Raw genomic sequence first — 21256 nt, 5'->3', positions numbered from 1 at the left:
TTGGGGGTGGGCTTTGTCAGGGTTTTCTTCGCTAGGTTTTGTGACTAACTTGTGCTAGCGCGTGCGGAATGGCCAGTGTTGAGTGTTGGGCCCAATTGAGTCAGCCGAGCCGTGTATCGCGGAATGACTGGTGTTGGGCCTTTTTTTTTGTTTTGAAAAGGGCCATTTGGCCCGGGCTTCTTTGGAGGCTATTGTACTAGCCAGCTCCCACCCTTGGGGCTTAACCGCCTGCTCTATGAGCAGTTCCTGTGTTGGGCCAAATCACACAGAAGCAAGCATCCATCACTCACTCTCGACCCTCCCCTCAAAAAAAAAAAAAAAAAAACTCACTCTCGACCCTACCTTCGTCGTAAAAAAAAAACCAACGCATCCGCCGCGGCCACCGGTGACATCGCCGGTCGCCGCGTCGCTTCCCTCCACTGGGCCACCACGCAGTACCGCGCACGCTTCGCCTCCTCGAACTCATGCTCCCCGTGGGGCTCCGTGCCTGATGCCGCCATAGCCGAAACCCTGAAGCCCAAAACCTCCCGAAACAGTCATGGATGAGCTCGCGTCGGCGGCGCTGGAGGAGGTGTGCGCGCGCCTCGCGCCGGGGATCCCCGTCGTGGACCTATGGCCGGCGCTCCGCGGCGCGCTCGATGCCACGGGCCTCCCGCTAGGTCCATCAGTCAAGCGCGCCCTGTGGGCTCGCATCCTTGCGCTCCGCGTCGTCAGCCTCGTGGAGGGGGGCGGGGACGGGGTGCCCGTCTCTGCCGGCGACCCCGCGGAGAAGGACTTCGAGGAGGCCGAGCGGCGGGGCATGCGGCTCGTGGCGAGCGCGGGGATCAGGGACAACTTCCTGGGGTTATACGAGCGCAGATTCGCGAAATCAGAGTTCAGTGCCGTCCAGAAGGCGACATTGGAATGTGTTGCGGCAAGCAGGTGCATATCGCAATGGGTTTTGAGCAAATATATGATTGTTACGCCTTCCATTTCAAGTTCATTAATCAGTCTGGGCGTTGGATATTTGTGACTTGCTAGGAATTGGAAGACTTTCAATATGTAAATCACTTAATTTATATATGATGTTACCTTGCAAGAGAGAATTTATGTTATGTGTACGGATTTTAAAGCCATAGAGCTGCAATTTTAAAGCCACAAATTAGTAGTATTATTGATATTTAGCCTGTTCGTTTCGACTTATTCGCTCGTATCTGGCTTATAATCCATGGCTTCAACAGTGTTTTTCTCTCACACCAAACCAACCAGCAGTACTTTCAGCCATGGCTTATAAGCCAATTCAGCCGAAACGAACAGGCTGATTGTCCAACAGAATGGTTATTAGCCTTTCTTGCACTTTTTTATCGTTTCCAATTTATAACCTGTTCACATAATGCGGTATGTTCATATTCAAATTCTTTATCTTGCTTTTAACTATGTTTGTGGTTTCTTACATCATGTTTTCGTTTATAGGACTTCTGGGGTAGCGCAGAGTGAACTTTTCAAAAAATTTAAAATGAAAGGAAATAATTTCTATTTTATTGCAAAGAGTCTTGAATCACAGCGGCTAATAGTTAGACAATCAACTATAATAAAGGTGAAAGACCACGGAGCTGAGAGGGAAGATACCTCGCAGAATAAACATGTTATCAATACCAATTCACTATATCTCTCCCGATATGCCAAGGACCTGAACATGACTTCACAGCAAAGAATTGAGATTACAAAGCCTGAACTACTTGGGAGCAATGAAGAGACCAATGTAGATGCTTTCCAAGAAGATGGAACTTTTGATGTTAACTCCAAGAATGATATATCTATTCAGGATTATCTTCCAACAATGAAAGCCATATGTGATAAACTTGAAGAAGCAAGCGGAAAGGTCAATTTCTCCCACATTTTTCCCCATTGAAGCTATGCTAATTTGCTTTAGATTTTTCCAGTTTGCTAATTTGCTTGATTATTTCCCCTAGGCTCTTGTTGTGTCAGATATAAAAGTCGATCTCGACTACAGGATGGCATATGGGCACAGAGCATGGAGAAACGTAAGCCTCCTTGAAATAAGCTATGGTGTGTTTGGTTTGAGGAACCAACTTTTCCTACCATTCCTCATACTGAGCAAGTAGATTAGGTTTGGATAGTTCATTCAACATTCTGCTCCTCAAACCAAACACCCCAAGTTTACACTATCTCTGTTGGTCCTTTATTTTCATGGGTTGTTACTTAGATGATCTATTCCTCAGGTATTGCATAGGCTAAGAGATGCACAACTTGTTGAGACATTTGATGCCGAAGTTGATGATAAGGTGATGCTAATCTCTTGCTATTTCATATTTTCACTTGCTATTTAATGCCACTTTCTAATACTTTTTTGGGGTTCATTCTCTCAGTTCCTGACGCTTCCTGTCGGGATTAAAATGTTATTTTAAATCTGTAATTCAAAAACTGTTAGGCTTTTAGAAGTGTAGTTTGTCATAGGATTTACAGTAATTTGAGTTACTGTTTATTAGCATGATTCCATAACCCAGTTTACATGCTACTTCAAACATGCATATGTTTTTGGACTGAAGAGGCAATGGTTTGCAATTCCATTTTTGATTAAATATGACAGAGTAAACATGGTGCTGGAGCTGAGACTGTGTACATTTCAACCCAAAGACATGGAATGCTTTACTAGAAACCTAAATGAGAAAAAGCATCTTCTCACTCAGTCCACCCTTTGAGCTTCCTTCTTTGGCAACAGCTACTTTCGGAGCTGCAACAAATCAGACGCAATATAATGTACATAATCTGGCTGTATCATATACATTATTAAGCAACAAGCTATAATGTTATTCCATGTTTCAGGTTGTCCGCTGTTTGCGTCTGCTGAAAAAATTTGATCCAAATGAGTTTCAGCCAAAAAGTATAGCCTCAAATTTTAAATTTGTCAAAAAAAGTCAGGCAACTGATCAAATTTTGGAACTTCCATTAGAGAACTGTATATATGATATGATCAGTGCCCAAGGGACAAAAGGTATTACACTTGTTGAGGTACTTCTCTGAACCATAAATTCGTGCAACTTTATGGTATTATGTGTTTTCGATGATATGCTAGACTGGTGCTTACATTATCCTATTATTGCACTGCTGTTGTGCTTCCTTTCTAGTTATGCATGTTATCGTTACCTAATTTCTTCTTCAATACTTGATTATGGTTGCCTAAAACCAGTTCGAAGATATTTGTTTGTTTGGTTGTGGACTAGTTTCAGCAATAGGTTATTTTATTTAGGGACCTGGAAACATGAATAATTTCTCATGCAAAGATACAGCAACTTCCTGGGACAGTAATAACATTGTTACTTGACTCAATAAGACAATATGCTTCCTAGTAGAAAAAATAGATCCATGAGCAAAAGCTCCTGTCGTGAACCCCACAGTGCATTGATGATCAGTATATGGAGAAGCTTGAATACACATCATTATGTGATAGAGATTTTGTTTGCTTATGTCATCTGATGTGGGATGATAGTTTGTTTTTGTTTATCTTAAAATTAGTAACTAATGTCTAATGCAACTTCTGATTAGATTGGCAGACGTCTTGGACTCAACAATTCGAAAAAACTTCATAAACGAGTATCATCCATGCTAAAAAAATTCGACCTAACATGGGAAGCAGAAGTTCCAGACAAGACATCACAGTACCGAATTTGGACTTCAAAAAACTTCTCACTCTACAAAGCTGGTACTGCTCTGCAAACTTTTGAGGCACTATCAGAAGACTCTGATGATTGTTCGGATTTGTGGTCCCTAGTTCCATCTAAAGGTTTGGATACTTTGGAATCATCTAGTTCACATGGAAAACTACTCTTGCTTGAAGAAGAGAACCATGACGAACCAGTTGGACATCATATCCAGAACAACCTTGATGCTTCTGCTTTAGTTTCTCAGTTAGTTGAAGAAGGTACAATGACCTATATTTGCATAATTTATCTCTTCATTTTGTTAAGGTTCTGTGATTAATATCTCTGGGGATTGCCATGCTGCAGTAAGAGCTTGCAGTTTCTGTACTGTCTATAAACTGTGCCATGCTTTGACTTTAAGATCACTAGTAGATCCATAGAGCTTTATGCTTTTTCGAAGCATATATCTGATTAATACATCTATAGCTGGGCAATATAATCTGTTTCAAATCCTGCATATGCTTTTCCTCAAAGAGTCCTATTTAAATCACGAAGGGCACTCTTTGGTTGGTTTCTAGATTCACAAGTTTAGAAGTTTTTCAGCTAAGGGTGGTTATTAGTTCTAATTTTTTTCAAGTAATACCGTGCCTTGATTTTGCGGGCTACTACTTCTCTAGTTCTTGTGTATCGTTAAGTTTCTTCGTATGGGATTAGTTAATCTTTTCCTTGGCAAGCTAGCAAGCTATATGTTTAGGTTGCAAGCAAATTGCTACTCAACTCAATGTAAATGATCACGTGCTTTTCTTTAGATAAAGTTGCTTTGGGTCAGAATAGGAGGTGTCGGTGCTGTCCATTAACTTCTGATGATCAACGCCATAGAAGGATTCTACACATGTTAAAGGTTGCTTTCCAAGTATTTGTCAATTGAGATTCTTTGCATAGATATATCAAATGCAGATGTGTATGTAATTTAATATTTGTGACAGTTCAATACTGGATGTCATGGCATGGAATTTACTCTATATTTGATGCAGTACCTGTTCCATATTTCATTTGCATTGTGTATGCAACCTGTCATGTGCTGGTCTTATTATCTTATTATTATCTATTGTTTTTGCTGTTACTTGTTTACTTCCAGTGTTCGTAATTTGGAATTGCAGAAACGGGTCAGTTTTTTTCTCGGGTGTGTTGGCTTTAGGCCAGTATGCTTTTTAATGGGGGTGGGGGTGACCCTCTATGATTCAAGATAAGCATCCCTGGTTTTTGCATATGGCATAGTGATATGGTACCGATAGCTACTCTAGCATTTCATATTTTTCTTCCAGATAAAACTCTTTTGAATGTAGTCTACTATTTTGTATTTTTTTCCATATTAAACTATTTTGATTGTTTATATTTCTTCAAAGGGTTAGGCAGTGTATATTTGTAGTCAGCATGACCTGTGAGACAAGCCTATTTATTGTGGGCTTTGATAATTTTTCACATGCATTCTTGTCCTTGTCACCCTAGGTAATACTATCCCTGTTTTCAAATATATGTTATTCAAAATCTGTGCAGTCAAAGCCTCTGATTGTAACAAAACTAACTAAATAAACTGTATGAGTTGGTAGTTTGGAAAACTACCAGTGTATTCATTAAGTATTTTTTAGCAATATAACAGTTTTTACAATTCTACTATCATTTTCATATATAATAATTTTCAAAGTGGCATATTGTAGACCACCTGATATATTTTTTAATGGAGCGAGTGATAGTTACTACTTAGATAATTCTTTTTTAATCCTAGTCAGAGTTAGTAACAGCAACTTTCAGCTTCCAACATTTTCCCTTTTTTGTGTGTTGATGTTCATGCTAGCCCTTTGGGTGCCTTTAGCATGTCTAGTTGTATTTGATCATTCTGTTTGCCTTTTCTCTTTTGGGCCCTTGCAGAAGAAGAAATTTGTACTGAAGGTGGAGTTACATAAATGGTTAGAACGTCTTGAAAAAAAGGACGGAAAAATAATGGATAGGAAGACATTGACTCGCACGTTGAATAAGCTTCAGCAAGAGGGAAGCTGTAAATGTATCAAAGTCAGTGTTCCCTTGGTCACAAACTATACTCGCAGTCGTCTCATTGATGTAATACTGCATTCTTCTGTTGGAGACTTGTCACCAGAACTTGTGGATCAATTTAGGATCAGACAAAGGAACTTTGACACTCAATCTTGGGCAGGTGCAGCAGCTAAAGTGATGCAAAATCAACATATGACTGCCATACCTGGTCTGAGGATTTCACGCAGAGTTAAAGTTTACAAACCATTACTATTAGAAGCTATGTATGCAAATGGATTCATAGGTGCAAAGATGATTCGAGCAAAGTTATTGCATAAATTTCTGTGGGCTTATGTCAATTCTTTGCCAAATTGGTGCAATGCGTTTGGTTGCGCCAAAGAAGGGCATTATGATAAGAGCCTTAATCAATCATGCCTGTTATTTTCTATGGAAGAAGCTATGAAAGAAATGCCCCTTGAACTCTTTCTACAAGTTGTTGGGTCAGCAAAGAAGATTGATAACATGATAACTTGTTGTAGGCTTGGAAAAACACTTTCAGAAATACCTACCAAGGAATACAATCAGCTCATGGATACTCATGCCTATGGTCGACTCTCACGTTTAGTAAATATTTTGGACAAGCTCAAGGTAATGTACTTGATATTCTTTTCTAATATTTGTAGTTAACCTTGTGAGAACCTACAACTTAGGTGTGCTCCTAAAAACTATTACTGAACATTAATCTTAAAGGCTATTTAGTAATTGCTAATTTGCTACACTTGGTACATATGTTCGATACTTGCTACATTGTTCAATAATCAATACTTAATCGCATAGGCGACTATTGTTGCAACAAACTGATCACTTTAGCTATGTTTCACAGCTGGTTCAGTTTGCAAAAGAATTCTTAGAAGATGCTGGTGTACCGTCAAATGCCATGTCTACACATTCGATGGAGCTCAGGCCTTACATTGAAGAACCTATACCTAAAATTCTTCCATCTTCCCAACTGAACAATCATCGGAAAATTCGGCATGATTTTGTACTTTCAAAGCACGAGTTTGTTGATTCATATTGGGAAACACTAGAGTGCTGTTATTTAACAGCTGGCTTGGCTGACCCGTTGAGTGCCTTCCCTGGCAGTTCTGTCCCTGAGGTTTGTCACATCTGCTGTACATCATTGACGCATAGGATTATCACCTACCACCCTCCCTCCATGTTGAATAAATGTACTTAGTGCCTGTTTGTTTTCCCCCCAACTTACATAAGCTAGCTTCTGGGTCATTGGCAGTACGGTAAGAAACACCACCCTAGATGCTGAAATAAGTTTCCCACGTTTGTGTTTACCATGCTGCCCTTGGGCCATAAGCTATCTTATATAAGTCCGGATGGAAACAAACAGACTCTTAGAATTTGAATTGTCAAATTCCTCAATTTTGAATGCTAATATAGCCGTGATAACTATTTATATTGACAACAACAACAACAACAACAACAACAAAGCCTTTAAGTCCCAAACAAGTTGGGGTAGGCTAGAGTTGAAACCCAGCAGAAGCAATCAAGGTTCAGGCACGTGAATAGCTGTCTTCCAAGCACTCCTATCTAAGGCTAAGTCTTTGGGTATATTCCATCCTTTCAAGTCTCCTTTTATTGCCTCTACCCAAGTCAACTTCGGTCTTCCTCTGCCTCTCTTCACGTTACTATCCTGGCCTAGGATTCCACTACGCACCGGTGCCTCTGGAGGTCTCCGTTGGACATGTCCAAACCATCTCAACCGGTGTTGGACAAGCTTCTCTTCAATTGGTGCTACCCCTAATCTATCACGTGATAACTATTTATATTGACAACTATGAAAAATAGTGACTTGGATTTGGCGTGAGAATATTTCATAATATACATATTTTATTTGTTTAACTTGCATATCATTATAAACTACTTGATGGAAAAATACTTATTGGAGATTCTTATCCAAAACATTATATTCGTGAACCTGGAAGTAACCTTTGTACTTGTCATTTTTATTTAATCCCTTTTTGTACTAAAGAAAAAAAATATTTATGTATTTCTATGGTGTTATCAAAATTTGTTGTCTGGACAAATTGCATAGTGTTGTTTGTTTCCACTTAAAATATGCTTCACTAATCATTATCTTCATATTTCTGCACTTGATATTAATTCTTCGTTTCCTCCTATTGTTTTAACTGAACTGTGCATTTTTGTTGTGGGGTTGGATAGGTGTGTTTTATGGTATAACATAGCCTCATTTCCCTGGAGATGTGATGGAGAACTAAGTAAAAATGGCACAAGGATGCATAGAGAAGTGATATCAAATTAATTTCTTAATTGTTTTATATGTGGGCCACTATCGCTCCTTATATATAGAGATGGATGGCTGTAACGAATAAATCTTAAGTTCTTAACCATTAAAGCAACTCTTATCTCAAGAAATCAATCCTATGTTACTGAACTTGACTTAGGCGAATAACAAGCATCCTAATCTGACTAGCTTACTCAGCTCGGGCCACGCTGCCCCGCCTGTGGAGCCCAGCATAAGTGTGGTCTTACATAATGTTGCGTTTAAATGGGTGACTCTGGCCTGTATCTTTGGTAGTTCACAGCCTCCCGCTTCTGCCAGCTGGGTTTGTTTCAGTACCACACGCCTGCTTCTGCAGTTGCTTTTAATTGATAGTTATTTTTGATGAGCAACTGCTGCAGTGCTGTTTTTTTTCTTGAAAACGCAGGAGAGCTGCGTATCATTATATTAAGAAGAAAGGAAAAAAAGGATAAGAACCCCTTAGGAAAGTCACATACCCACACCACTCAGGCACTCAGATTACAAAGAAAAATGCGCGCGCGCCCTTTTACAAGAGAAAAAAAATCAACCACGACCTGAACTTAACTCTCTCTTGGGACAAGGGCAAGGATGTAATTTGTGCCTTGCACCCCAGCCAGCCCCCAATAGTGCAGCTCCTCGCTAGCTGCTGCAGTGCTGTTGCCAGAAGTCTCACTACTGTTAGAGCTATTTGAGTCACTAATGGTGTGTTTGGTTTGAGGAATGGAGTGATCCATCATCTTCTCACTCACTTTGCTGTTTGGTTTGTGGGATGGATGGGTTGATCCATCACCAGTTCATCCCCCAGAAGCCAATAATTAGTATAAGCATGAGGAATTGAGCCATCCAAGTCTGATTCCACCAAAATCATCGGATGAACTCATAATGCACTACCTCATCTAGAATAGGGTGGTTCCTCAAACCAAGGTTCCAAAAGACGCTAGGCGCTAGGCAGACGCTAGGCCGCTTCCTAGCACCTGGATGGATTAAACGTAGATTAAACGTGATTAAGCGTTTGTGCTTTTTTTATTTGTTTTTTTTTTTTTCTGGCAACACGTATGATTCAGATTAGATTCCCAACTTCCATCTCAAAAGACATTGTAACACATTCAGGCAATTCTGATTCCAATTCTTGCAAAATTGTAAAGAAGTGGTGAAGGGACTTGTAATTTTGATCCCCACACGTCATGTTTCCCTTTTCCCTGGCTCTTCCGCATGCTTTTTTGCTGCCCGCCAGCCCGTGCGGTCACAGATAGCCCACCAAGCCAGCCATGCCATCCCTTTTTTCGCGTTTCTGCACTACTTAAGCACTGCCTTACGCCTACATGCACCACCTAGACGTGTCCAGAGTTTTATTGGACGCCCAGGCACTAAACAAGACGCTAGGGGGTCTGTTTCAGGTTTAATCGAGAGTAAACATAAGTTTACTTATGTTTTTTAGAAACATGCCTCAAACCAAACAACCCGTAATTTCCTGAATCTTAATACTTGTATCTGCTCTATTTCTTGTTTGTACCTTTTGACTTATATTGGCAGATCTGCAGCTGCAAGCACTTTATTGTTTGTTACTTGTCAGAATCATTACACTATCTATTACTGAAGCCTTAAAACTCTTGCAGAGACCAGAATAAAGTTCCTTTTTCTAAAAAAATTACTGAAGCCTTGTTACTTGTCGGAGTTTTTCTACTATTACTGAAGCCCATTATACCCACTGGAAACTGTATTAGCTGGAAGTGGCTATCTGTCTAGCTCTCTTAGATCAGAGCTTTTATTTACATTGCTTTGGATACTATATGACATTCTGTCCCATATAGGTTTCGCATCCTTGTTCATGGAGTACACTAGTCATGATTACTGAGCAATGACTGGAATTGCAACAGCGTATTATGAATGTCAGTGAGAAGGGGAAAATTCCTTTTAAAGACTGTGTTAGAATAGCAAGAGAATTGAATCTCTCTGTAGAGCAGGTATGTGTTTAGATTTTCCTCTGTTATCATTTATTGATCTGAAGTACTATATTTATTTGATCTCATTTTGCATTTCTGTATTTCTTTAGCTTGCATTTTTAACTCTATGCTACCACAGGTTCAGGGTTTGAACATAAGTAGCATGCAGTGCATTGTTTTAACATGCAAAATGGTTCATTTGTCACCATCTTGGAGTGCTTGGCCCCGTTCGCGTGCCCTTAAACCCGGCTTGATCCGCTTCTTTTTTCATCCGGAACAGTGTTTTTCTCTCACAAATTTTTCCAGCATTCCTCCAAACCATCCAAATTCCTCCAGAATTTTTTAAGCATGTGAGACATAATGTGCTACTGATGGGTTTCAACTCTAGCCTACCCCAACTTGTTTGGGACTTAAAGGCTTTGTTGTTGTTGTTGTGAGACATAATGTGCTACTTTGCATTATTGACTTGATTGTGTCATTATCCTGTGATCTCCCCGTTCTAGATGCTTCCCTACTCTCTGTCATGGGGTTGTGATGGATAAGGGAGCACCTTATCTGACATATTTACACAAGATGGTATATTTAGCGAAACAGTTCTTGCTACACCCTACAGCGTAGGGGTACATGGGGCAAATAAGGAATATAAGGGCAAGGGGATACATGGTGAATCCTCTGGTTTAGCCTGATTGAGTGAACAATATGCAACATGAATGATATGTGCTTGGTTTAGTTAGTGGATACAAACTCTGATGATATACATTAGAGTGCGTGCAATACTTGGAGCAAGATGTTATCGTGTAGCTTGGAGATCTCTCTCTGATCTTCCAGCTCCACCAGATACATGTCGCAGAAGGATGGCAGTACTATTGAAAACAAACGAAAAGATAAGAGGAGCTGTCATGTGTATATGTAACCTTCTTGTGAAACGGTATGCTAGATATCTTGAAAAGGAAAGGAGATTGAAAAGGAGAAGATTGTTTCCCCAGATTTCAGAAAGTAGTCACGAAAACAGTTTGGATTCAGATTGTGAGCAATTCAATTGGGATGACTTTGAAGTTCCGGAGATAGAGAGTGCACTTAATGAAGTCCTTGAATTAATTCAAGCAGAAAAAGTAGATCAGACCAAGAGAATTGGGCCTGTGAATCAAAAGAATATTAATAATGATAATGATGTCACAAAGGACACAATATGTTCACAGGAACTGCTGGTAAGTAATTTCTACATTTAACATAAATTATACACTCTAAATCTGGAGATATACACATGAGAGTAACTACACCCTAGGAGTAGGAAATATTTTCCATATATATATATATATTTGTCAATAATGTTTTTTCCATTTTAGAATAATCAGGCTATACGAGGTGAAACCAAAATGAGTTCAGTTTCAGAAAGCGGATTCTGCGACCCTGAAAAATCATGCGGACATTCAAATGCAGAAAGTGAAAACATGGATGTCTGCTGCAAACCTCAAGAAAAGATCATTAAGGATCACAGAAATAGGATTATTGAAAGAGGTATATGGAAATCATTACAACAACAACAACAACAAAGCCTTTAAGTCCCAAACAAGTTGGGGTTGGCTAGAGTTGAAACCCAGCAGAAGCCATCAAGGTTCAGGCACGTGAATAGCTATTTTCTAAGCACTCCTATCTAAGGCTAAGTCTTTGGGTACATTCCATCCTTTCAAGTCTCCTTTTATTGCCTCTACCCAAGTCAACTTTGGTCTTCCTCTGCCTCTCTTCACGAGTTCACGTTACTATCCTGGCTTAGGATTCCACTACGCACCGGTGCCTCTGGAGGTCTCCGTTGGACATGTCCAAACCATCTCAACCGGTGTTGGACAAGCTTTTCTTCAATTGGTGCTACCCCTAATCTATCACGTATATCATCGTTCCGAACTCGATCCCTTCTTGTATGACCGCAAATCCAACGCAACATACGCATTTCCGCGACACTTATCTGTTGAACATGTCGTCTTTTCGTAGGCCAACATTCTGTTGAACTCGATCCCTTCTTGTATATGGAAATCATTGGCTGTTGCAAATGCATTGGAGCTTCTGAAGTTGGTTTTCCTCAGCAAATCATTAGGATGAAACGTACAAGCTTCACTTGCGGCAACACTGCAGCTTTATTCAGAGAGCGAGATTTTTACTGCTGTTTCCTTTCTTAAAGAAAGAAGATTCTTGGTTAGTATTTCTGAACTTATGTGCCCAACTTAGGTATGCTGTGCCCAACTTAGGTATTTTTATTAGCATTTGGGGCATGTTTGGTGTATGACCTGGGTGAGCCTTACCAAATTTTGGCTCTTCCAAACCCCTTGTGATGCCAAGATGTTGGCAAATTCTAGATTTTGGTTTGTAGCCATACCAACTTGTCGGCAATCACAAACTGGTAGAGAGAGCCATGTCGAAGTTTGTCAAAAACTGTGAATATAACATGGATCCACAAGCTTATCAATTTTTCCCCGGCAAAATATAGCAAAATGGGATCTTGTCATCTAAATAATTGTTACAATATGATGCAAACACATTGCAAGTCCTTTACGCCCTTCATAAATTAGCTTCAAGTGTAGTTAGTGTTATCCTAAACGCTAAACGGTAAAGAGTCAGTCACCCTTTGTTGGATTGGTGCTGCCAAATTTTGAGTATTGGATTGGTGCTGCCAAATTTTCCTTGGTAACGCAAGACTTTGGTGCCAATCAAAAGTTCCAAACAGCAGGCAATATTTGTTGCTAATACCGAACTGTAGTAGGTTTTTTTGTTGGCTGTGAACCAGACAGCCAATAGTTTATGCAGCACAACAAATAGATGGATATGTGCTAAACTATGACTTTTGTTAGTCAAAGTTAAGCTCAATAGGCATTCTTCGTTTCTTATCTTGCAGTGAGCTGTGGTTTAAATTATATTTTCTTAGTGCTCACACTTGCATACCAACATGCACTTGTGCTCTTGTTGTAGTTTCATATGACTTCCCTTCTGGTATAAGCAAGCAGTTGATATGCTTTGAAATAATGTTGTAAGAATTTCTTAGTTTGTTCTCAAAGAATCATTTTTTCTTTCCAATTTACTTTCGATCACAAGTATAAGTCCATCTTGGTTTGCTCTAATTCAAACTTTTCTAACTTAGACCATTGGTATTCAGAACTTTATATAAATTGATAGCGCTGTTACGAATAAGCGAGACTGAATTGGATAATTGTATTGAGGCCAATGGCGACTATATGTTGAGTACATGAGACACAAGAGGGAAACCTAGACTAGGAGATTAAACTAATACCCTTGACTATAATACCTTAACAAGCATAACATTGGCATTACTAAATTCATAATGAAAACTACTTATATGACGTGTAACTCTTTTCATATGAGATAATATTGTTTTATAGATATTGCTGGTCAGTCAGAAAGTTTGACTTAGGCCAAACCTAGTTGTATATATTTGTGATCTGAGGAAGCAGCACCCATGATATTTGAAATAATGTTATGAAGTATATGGAACAATTAACTCTGTAACTAGTCAAACAATTGATTTGTTTACTTATGTGTGACTTGCGACTTAAAAGGCCCTGTTATTCATCATCCGTCATTCAAGTTTCTTCCCCATTTTGTAGGTTACTGGGAGTGGTGGGAAGCCGTACACCCTTTCTTCACAATTCTTAACCAATGCTTGTTGTTCACCTTTTCCATTTGGTTCAGGAAAAAAGGCTTCTGCATTTTCTAATTGGCTTATAGCTCAGCAAAAGAATACTACAGACAGTGGAGTTTATTTGTATCTAGACATACAACGTGGAGAACTTGTTCATCTATTCTCTCTGGTTTTGTCAGGAAACCTTCTCATTTCACCTTTCTTGCCTAGTGAAGGAGTTGGTGAGGCTGATGAGCCTAACAGCTCTGGTCCTTTGGTCGTAGATACTAGTGGTTTAGGTGACAACAGTCAGAAGCGCAAGGCTGATACGGTGAAACTGAAAAGTGGCAAGGCTAAGAAACAGAAGCCTTTGCCAAAGATAGAAAGTGACTTTTGCTACCGCCGGGAGAAAGGATTCCCTGCTATCCAAATAGGTCTAAATTTTCATAGAATTCAAACAAGCAATTTCCCGCAAGAGTTACATGGTAAAGAATCCTCTATTTTTACTTCAAGCTGGGCAATGAGCAGAAAGAATGTTGATTTGCATGCAGAAAGACACATCATGCCATCGTTTTCAAATTGCTTAAGTTCATATAGGCATTTGTTGTCTGAATCTCAGTTGGAGAACTTTTATAGTGGATGGCCTTGGGATGCTATGAAAAAATTTGCAAAAGAGTATTCAGTATTTGAGCACCAAAGTGAATTGTTCACATTGTCTCCTGAACTGTTCAGGAATGCATTTTGTATTATTCATAAAGCTGGTGGGCAAGGAGTTACTTTGAGAGAACTGTCGCAGGCACTGCATCCATTAGGTACTTAATATGCTAATGGCCAATGTTTTCCATAGTTTTTTTTACTTAATAACAGCCCTTGTTACAGTTTTTTATTCTTAAAAAACTGTGCAGCCATGCAGATGGTCTTAATAATTGTTGACACTCTCAAGAGATTTCAGCTGGCTGTTAAGGTAATTCTGTTACTTGCAGAGTATACTAGTACTGTAGGTGTGGGTTAAATGCTACTATTGTTTCTTTCTTGTCGAATTTTTCTTAGGTTTGCTTGCCCTTCTCCATTAGCTAATGGGTGGGATTCATTCAATTGCTTCATAGGTCAATGCATATGATGGCGTTCAGATTGTGGACTCGTTACATTCGGCAAAGTATCATATAACTACACTTGCAGAATGTGATAATTGCTGCTGTACAGATCCTCCAACTTCTCAAGTTGTTGATAATGAAAACACAAAAAATCTACTGAAAGAGAAGCATACCAGGCCTATTAATTTTGATGGTCCTATAAAAATGCTTGGTGATGGGCACACAGTGACAGTAATTAATGTTCAAAGCAAGTTGAGCTCACCTCATATTTACAGCAAAGATCCTGGGGATGAGGAAAGGTTATCTACTCCAGGAGAGAACAATAAGGAGAGTAGTTGCTATCATAATTGTGAAAGGCATTGCTATCAGCCTATATTACCATGGATAAATGGCGATGGTAGCACTAATAGCACTCTCTATGAAGGTTTAAGTCGCCGAGTTATTGGTTATGTCATGCACTATCCTGGACTAATGGAGTTGTGTTTGCTTTTATTATTTGTGCCTGCTCTTTCTAAATAGGAAACTAATATTTTGCTTGTTCGTTGAGTGCAATACCACAATAACTTCTCTATTTCATTTTACGGCACCACTGCACTATCCTTAACTTAGGAAAAATAAATTCATTTTTGAGAAAGAATTCAGGTATGTAGAGTCTAGCAAAGACAGCAGGAAAGTTTTATACAATTCTATGAGTAATTTAGTATATATGAATTGTTAACATCTGATTGCATTCCTCAAATTCAGTTGTTAGAAATTTAGGATCTCAAAATCAAGTTTCTGACATGTTACTAGCTCATTTTGGATTATTCAAAATTTACTTTTTGTGATGTTAGAATGTTTGGAATACTGAAAAATCACTTTAGTTATGACAATCTGATTGGAGTACATTACTCATATAGTCATATTTCGGAAACCAGTTAAAAAAGAATTAATATACTAGGCCAGAGATGGGGTACCCATGTATAGTTAGTCGGAGCCCTACCTTTTTCTAGTATAGTACTTGTTATTTGGTACTTGTTGGTTTGCAAATGCTACTAATCTTTTACCACTATTTGTTGAGAGTACTTGGCACTTGGCAGCACACATGCCTCCACCCTTTTACTTTGCCCATGGCTAGTTATTTAGTTCAGTTTGCTTATCTACAAACACAAATATCCCCTTACTTAGAGAAAAGGTGATGTTTTGGACATAGACATGGTTTAAAAACATCACAACTTTGACAGATTGATTTCTGTTGAAAACTTAATGTATACATATGACCAACTAAAATTATGATAATAATAGTGTATTTTCACTTTGAATATACATGCTGTCTTCATATGACATCTTAATACATACGAAGATGTCACAAGTTAAACTTGAATCACTTTTGCGATGGGAGTGTTAAATAGAAGACAAGAATTAGTTGTGAAGAGCATTTTTGGCTGCACTGGATAAAAATAATGGCTGCCTAGGTAACGTATTTCTCAAAGTTGACAAATATCTGTGAATGGAGATTGTAGACATATTAGCTATACATGCTCATACATGTATGCTTCATATTTTAGTTTTTTTTATATGTTGACTCGAGTAGATACAAACATATTTGCTGTTCAATGTTTTTGAAATTATTTAGCTCGTCCTGGAAATGTTGTCTCCAATGCTATTAAAAATTCTAGTGATACATGTAAATGTGTACTATGGCTCATTTACCTTGATCAGGCTATTCTTTCTGTGTTGTGACTAGAAAATGGCTCATTCTCAAGATATTAAGTTACTGTTCCATTAGTTAACTTTTATTCTAAACAAAAGGAAACCATTGTTCTAATCGCATGCTATACTCTTATTGTGTTGTAGGAAGATGTTATCCATCGGATGGATGTATTGAATCCTCAGGTATCTGGCCCATTTTCTGTTTCGATCCTCAGGTTACTGTTCAATTAATGACGCATTATCTTTTGACAGACTTGCAGGACCCTGCTAGAAAAGCTAACGCTCGATGGGAACCTTCATGTTCGGGTGTTTGAAGAACCTGTGCCAATGGCTCCGACCATACTGCAGGGTCTGTTCAAGCAACACTCTAGTAAAGAACCATCAAAATGTGTAAAGCGCTACTTCGCAAACCCAATGAGCATTACAACTGTAACTGTAAGAATATTTTAACTTTGTTCTAGATCCAGAGTCGTGAGTGCATCATAATTTGGAATGTTTAAATGTTACCCTCCCCGGAAGTGCTAAGGGCCTTGCAGAACTGAACCATCATGGCTTGTCCGTTTTCAAGCCGTGCTTGGTCTAAGACACTCTCCCAGGCGCCGTTGTCCCGGCGTTGGTTCATGCATGAAAGTTTGCTTTACCAGAGGTAGCATCCGCAGGCGTTTACCCAAAAGAAAGAGGATGATGAAAGCATCTAGACCCCTAATTCTGTTTTAATGATTAATGATGACACAATTATTATGATTAATGTGTGTTTTGTAGGGGCATTACTTAGTGAGATCATAGCGATGATTGATTGATAGACATTGCATGCCCCTATTGATGGATTTTATGTCGGTTCTAAAGGATGAGTGACAAGGCAAAGTCTAATGGATGAATGAGGTGCATACTTGTGAAGCCTAGAGCTAAGTAGCTCAGATGGTGCCCTAAGATCAATTGGAACTTAAGCCATTTTTAAAGGTGTTTGAATAGATTAAAATGAAGGTATTTTAGGGTCATTGGATTTCTCCAGTGCTAACCCGTGAGGAGCTTAGGCCATGTGTTGGAACTTAAGCCATTTTTAAAGGTGTTTGAATAGATGAAAATGGAGGTCTATACGGTCATTGGATTTCTCCAGTGCTAACCCATGAGCTTAGGCCATGTGTTAATGGCTTGGCTAGTTACTGTGCTCTGAACCATATACTCCCGTGGTCATTGGCGAAGTGCCACTGTAGCTTAGGCCCCATGCACACAGTACACAGGCTAGGTACACAGTGAGCTCTAGAGAAGCACCGGAGAATATACACCGGAACAATAACAAGCCGTTGCAATATCATCAAGAGACATGCTACAACGAGACGCCATAACTTAAACTAAGATTGTGTTTGGTTGAGCTTATAAAAAGTGCTTCTGCCCAAAAAAGCAGAAAGGCAACCAAATAGGTAAAATCTAAAGCTATTTTTTTTTTCATAAACTACTTTTGTGTAGTACAATTTTCAAAACACATTGGACTCTACTTTTGGATTCCTACTTTTTAAAATCGGTAATGCCATGCGTAAGACGTCCGATCGTCCGGACGCCCACATTGGTGGGCCTCGCCTACTCGAACGGCCCAACACTATCAATCGCACGGTCGCTCGCGTTGCAAAAAAAAACTCTGCTCACTTTCCTTTTCGCCGTGACCGCACCCATTCTCGACTTGTCGCCGCGCCTGCACTCCGCCTTGCTGCTGCCGCCTTTCCCCGCTGCTCCCTCCCTCCCACGACACGTGCGGCCGCCCGCGGCGCTTGGCTCCCCATTCCTGGGCCGTGCTCCATCCTGCGCTGCGCCGCGCCGTGCACCTCATCTCCCCCCACCCACCCACCCACCCACACACTACCGCGTCCGTCCCCCACCTCGTCGCAGCTCGGCCGGCCAGCTCCGATTACGTGATGCCGGCGGTGGCGAGGGTGCTAGAGCAGCCCACGCTGCTGACTGTCGAGGGTGGCCTGGGAGACGACGCTCCTCGCGGGGCCCCTCTGGGTGGCGGCTCTCGTCGGCCCCTGCTCAGTTGGGCCTCGCTGTTGCCACTCCAGTGCCTCCGCTAGGGCGGCCTCCATTCGCTCCCTATCCTCCTCACCTATCTACCGTAGTTCACCACCAGGTAGTAGGTCGTGGCTGTGTGACCAATGCTGTGTTTCAAGTGTTTCAGACGTTTTAGACCTTTGTTTCAAGTGTTTTATTTGAATGTTACAAAAAGTAGATTTCGAATGTTGCATAAGTTGCAATGACAAAATACGCGTGTTGCAAGGCTATGTTTCAAGTGTTCCAGGTGTTTCAGACGTATGTTGCAAATGTTTCATTTGGATGTTTTAAAAGTAAATCTTGATGTTGCACATGTTGTAATGGCTATACACGCATGTTTCAAGTGTTTCATCTGTACGTATGTTGCAAAAGTAGATCTAGTGTTGCACATGTTGCTATGGCTATATACGCATGTTTCAAGTGTTTCATGTATTTTAGACGTATGTTGCAAGTGTTTCATTTGGATGTTTCAAAAGTAGATCTCGGTAGAGCACATGTTGCAATGGCGGTGGTGGGTGGCGGACAGCGGCTAGCCACAACTGCCTGCTACTGCTGCTAGTGCGCCGCTATAGGTCATCGCGCCGCCTGCTGGTGCTGCTGTTGCGTGCATGCGGGCACGGGAAACGAAGTGGGTTTGGAGTGGTCCCCGCACATGCTTGGGCAAGGGCGAGCGAGTTGCGCGCGTTGGGCCCAGGCGGATAGACGCGACCTCCGGAGCGGGATTGGTGCAGGGTGAGGGATCTACGTGTGTGTGCGGAAGCATCGTCCAGCGCTCGTGCTCCGGATCGGACGTCCGGACGCTAGCAAGTCCCTTTTAAAATAGGTGAAAATATAGAGTTGTTTCACAACTGTCTCGAGGGAGATAGAGAGGAGTACATGTTTTATACTTATTTCAATCAAACGTCTTACAACTTTTCCACAAGTAGCTCACAATAACTTTTATAAGCTCACAACAGTTTTCCACGGCTCACAGCTAAAGTCAAACGGACCCTAAGCCTTCAACTATATGCATTGAACCGTGGATCGGGATGACAATTAAACTTGAACTTCTAATAAATATGTTTTGTAATATTCAAGCCTGTGTATGAGTAATGGACGATGGACTAGAAACAGTTATAGCTTGATGGACCAAACTTTTGGGTTTCAATCCGATGGTTAATAAACATGTGACCTATTTAATTTATGGGTGAACATTTATCTACAGTTAAATAGATGGCCCCAATTATTCCCTTCAGTCAAGCATGCGTGACGACTTTTGCATCCGTGAATAAAGTCGTGAGAAGTCTCCATGGATTACGCCGTGGTGAAATTTCCTTTCTAATTCTTGCGTGAAAGCACCCTTATAAATACCTTTTGGCGTATGCAATTACAAGAGTGTGGAAATTTTGCACCAGTTAAAATTGCTGACGGCTTAGCATGTAGATTCATAGCCAAGGAACTGATGTGTCCCCAGATTTTCAAGTGGCCGCTGTCATTCATTGATCAACTTCTAGCAACGCGAAGCATCTCTTGTGCAGTGGACAGTGGTGGTGTGAGAACACAACTGTCTATCAAGACTAAAGCTTAAAATAATTCAGTGTAACCGTCGAAATCAACCTCCGGCGACTCGCGAGTCATTTTGGGCCCCAACGATGATGGGACGAGTGCCCCTGGAATTCCTAATTCCACACAATGCTGATGTACTCCCTTTTGACATGCTGGCCAGGCCAACAGAGAAGCAATTGTTGCTAGAGGCTAGCTAAGGGATAGCTTTTCTATGAAGTGTGTCCACGATGCGTTGAAGCCGCGCTGCCTCTCCAACACAACAAAGATATCCTCCCCTGCGATGCTAGTAGTTACCACTTGTGTTGCGCTCATGCTCTTGGCTGCTGTGCCGGGAGTGCAGACCATAAGCCATGGTGTTTCCGGGGGGATCACCACTGTCCCTACTTCTGCCTTCCTGGCTCACTGTCCCTCCCACTGCGGGGATGTCAAAATCTCCTACCCTTTTGGGATAGGGCCAGGCTGCTTCCGGCATGGCTTCGAGCTCACGTGCGTCCAGACAACCACTCCTCAGTCTCCCATACCGTGGGGGTATGACCCCGGATACCCACGACAGACCACATGGACTGCGTCCCCAGGGGCGGCCCAGCCCACGAGATGAAGCCTTGCGGGGCACGACTCTGCTCGGCGCCTCCCGCAAGATACTAAGAAGATATCCTGAAGATGCTACGAGATCTGTTAGGATATGTATGATCCCATGATTCTTGTAATCTGTTATTACTTTCCGGTTATCTCTCAGATCTAACTGACTTGTAACCTTGCCCCCCGGACTATATAAGGCGGGCAGGGACCCCCTCCAAACTCACGCAATATCATACAATAGCCAATACAAACCAACAGACCACAGAAGTAGGGTATTACGTCATACTGAAGGCCTGAACCTGTCTAACTCGTGTGTCTGTGTTGCCTTCTTGTTCTTGATTACACGTCTCTCTGCCGATCAATCTACCTTTGTGGGATCAATCTACAGTTGGCGCGCCAGGTAGGGACTGTGCGTGCTGATCTATGGCGAACCAGATGGGATCTCAAGATCAATGTTGTTTGCGACAACATCCTTCGGCAACAGCGACTACGACCTACAGCGGGACTCGCCGCGCTTCCTGCACGAGCCTTCCTGCCAGATCGGATCGGCAAGCGTCCACCGAAGAAGCAAAGGCGGTGACCCAGAGCGTCTCCACGCAGCAGACTTGTCAAATTCGGCACGTAACGCGTGACAATCCGTCTCTGGGCTATGCAAACCAAAAAGGATCGGCTTGCGTCAGCTATGGCAAGAGTTCTGGAGCTCCACTCGGATATGACAACCAAGA

General features: G+C 41.1%; 1 protein-coding gene across 2 annotated transcripts; it reads left to right on the top strand.

Moving 5' to 3' along the window:
- Window positions 1-325: 325 nt before the first annotated feature.
- LOC136467374 (uncharacterized) lies at window positions 326-16824 on the top strand. Of its 2 annotated transcripts, XM_066466057.1 has the most exons (14): window positions 326-921; window positions 1453-1861; window positions 1953-2024; window positions 2223-2285; window positions 2827-3012; window positions 3547-3922; window positions 4451-4542; window positions 5571-6320; window positions 6556-6828; window positions 13565-14390; window positions 14484-14542; window positions 14685-15096; window positions 16509-16547; window positions 16617-16824. In XM_066466057.1, the coding sequence occupies exons 1-14, from the start codon at window positions 539-541 to the stop codon at window positions 16676-16678; spliced, it is 4002 nt and encodes a 1333-aa protein (XP_066322154.1). In that variant the 5' UTR covers window positions 326-538; the 3' UTR covers window positions 16679-16824. The 2 variants fall into 2 exon arrangements, 1 of the variants encoding a protein (XP_066322154.1); XR_010761559.1 differs by lacking the exons at window positions 16509-16547; window positions 16617-16824 and having other exon boundaries at window positions 13565-14063; window positions 14311-14390; window positions 14685-14761.
- Window positions 16825-21256: the final 4432 nt, after the last annotated feature.

Source organism: Miscanthus floridulus, chromosome 7 (assembly GCF_019320115.1).
Source record: "Miscanthus floridulus cultivar M001 chromosome 7, ASM1932011v1, whole genome shotgun sequence".
Taxonomy (NCBI): domain Eukaryota; kingdom Viridiplantae; phylum Streptophyta; class Magnoliopsida; order Poales; family Poaceae; genus Miscanthus; species Miscanthus floridulus.
This window is presented reverse-complemented; position numbering and strand designations above follow the sequence as displayed.

Excerpts from the sequence above, each read along its gene's own strand:
- LOC136467374 (XM_066466057.1), top strand. The coding sequence starts at position 539 with ATGGATGAGCTCGCGTCGGCGGCGCTGGAGGAGGTGTGCGCGCGCCTC. Across the intron at positions 2,025-2,222 it reads GGCACAGAGCATGGAGAAAC|GTATTGCATAGGCTAAGAGA; the intron begins GTAAGCCTCCTT and ends TCTATTCCTCAG. Across the intron at positions 15,097-16,508 it reads TAATAGCACTCTCTATGAAG|GAAGATGTTATCCATCGGAT; the intron begins GTTTAAGTCGCC and ends ATTGTGTTGTAG.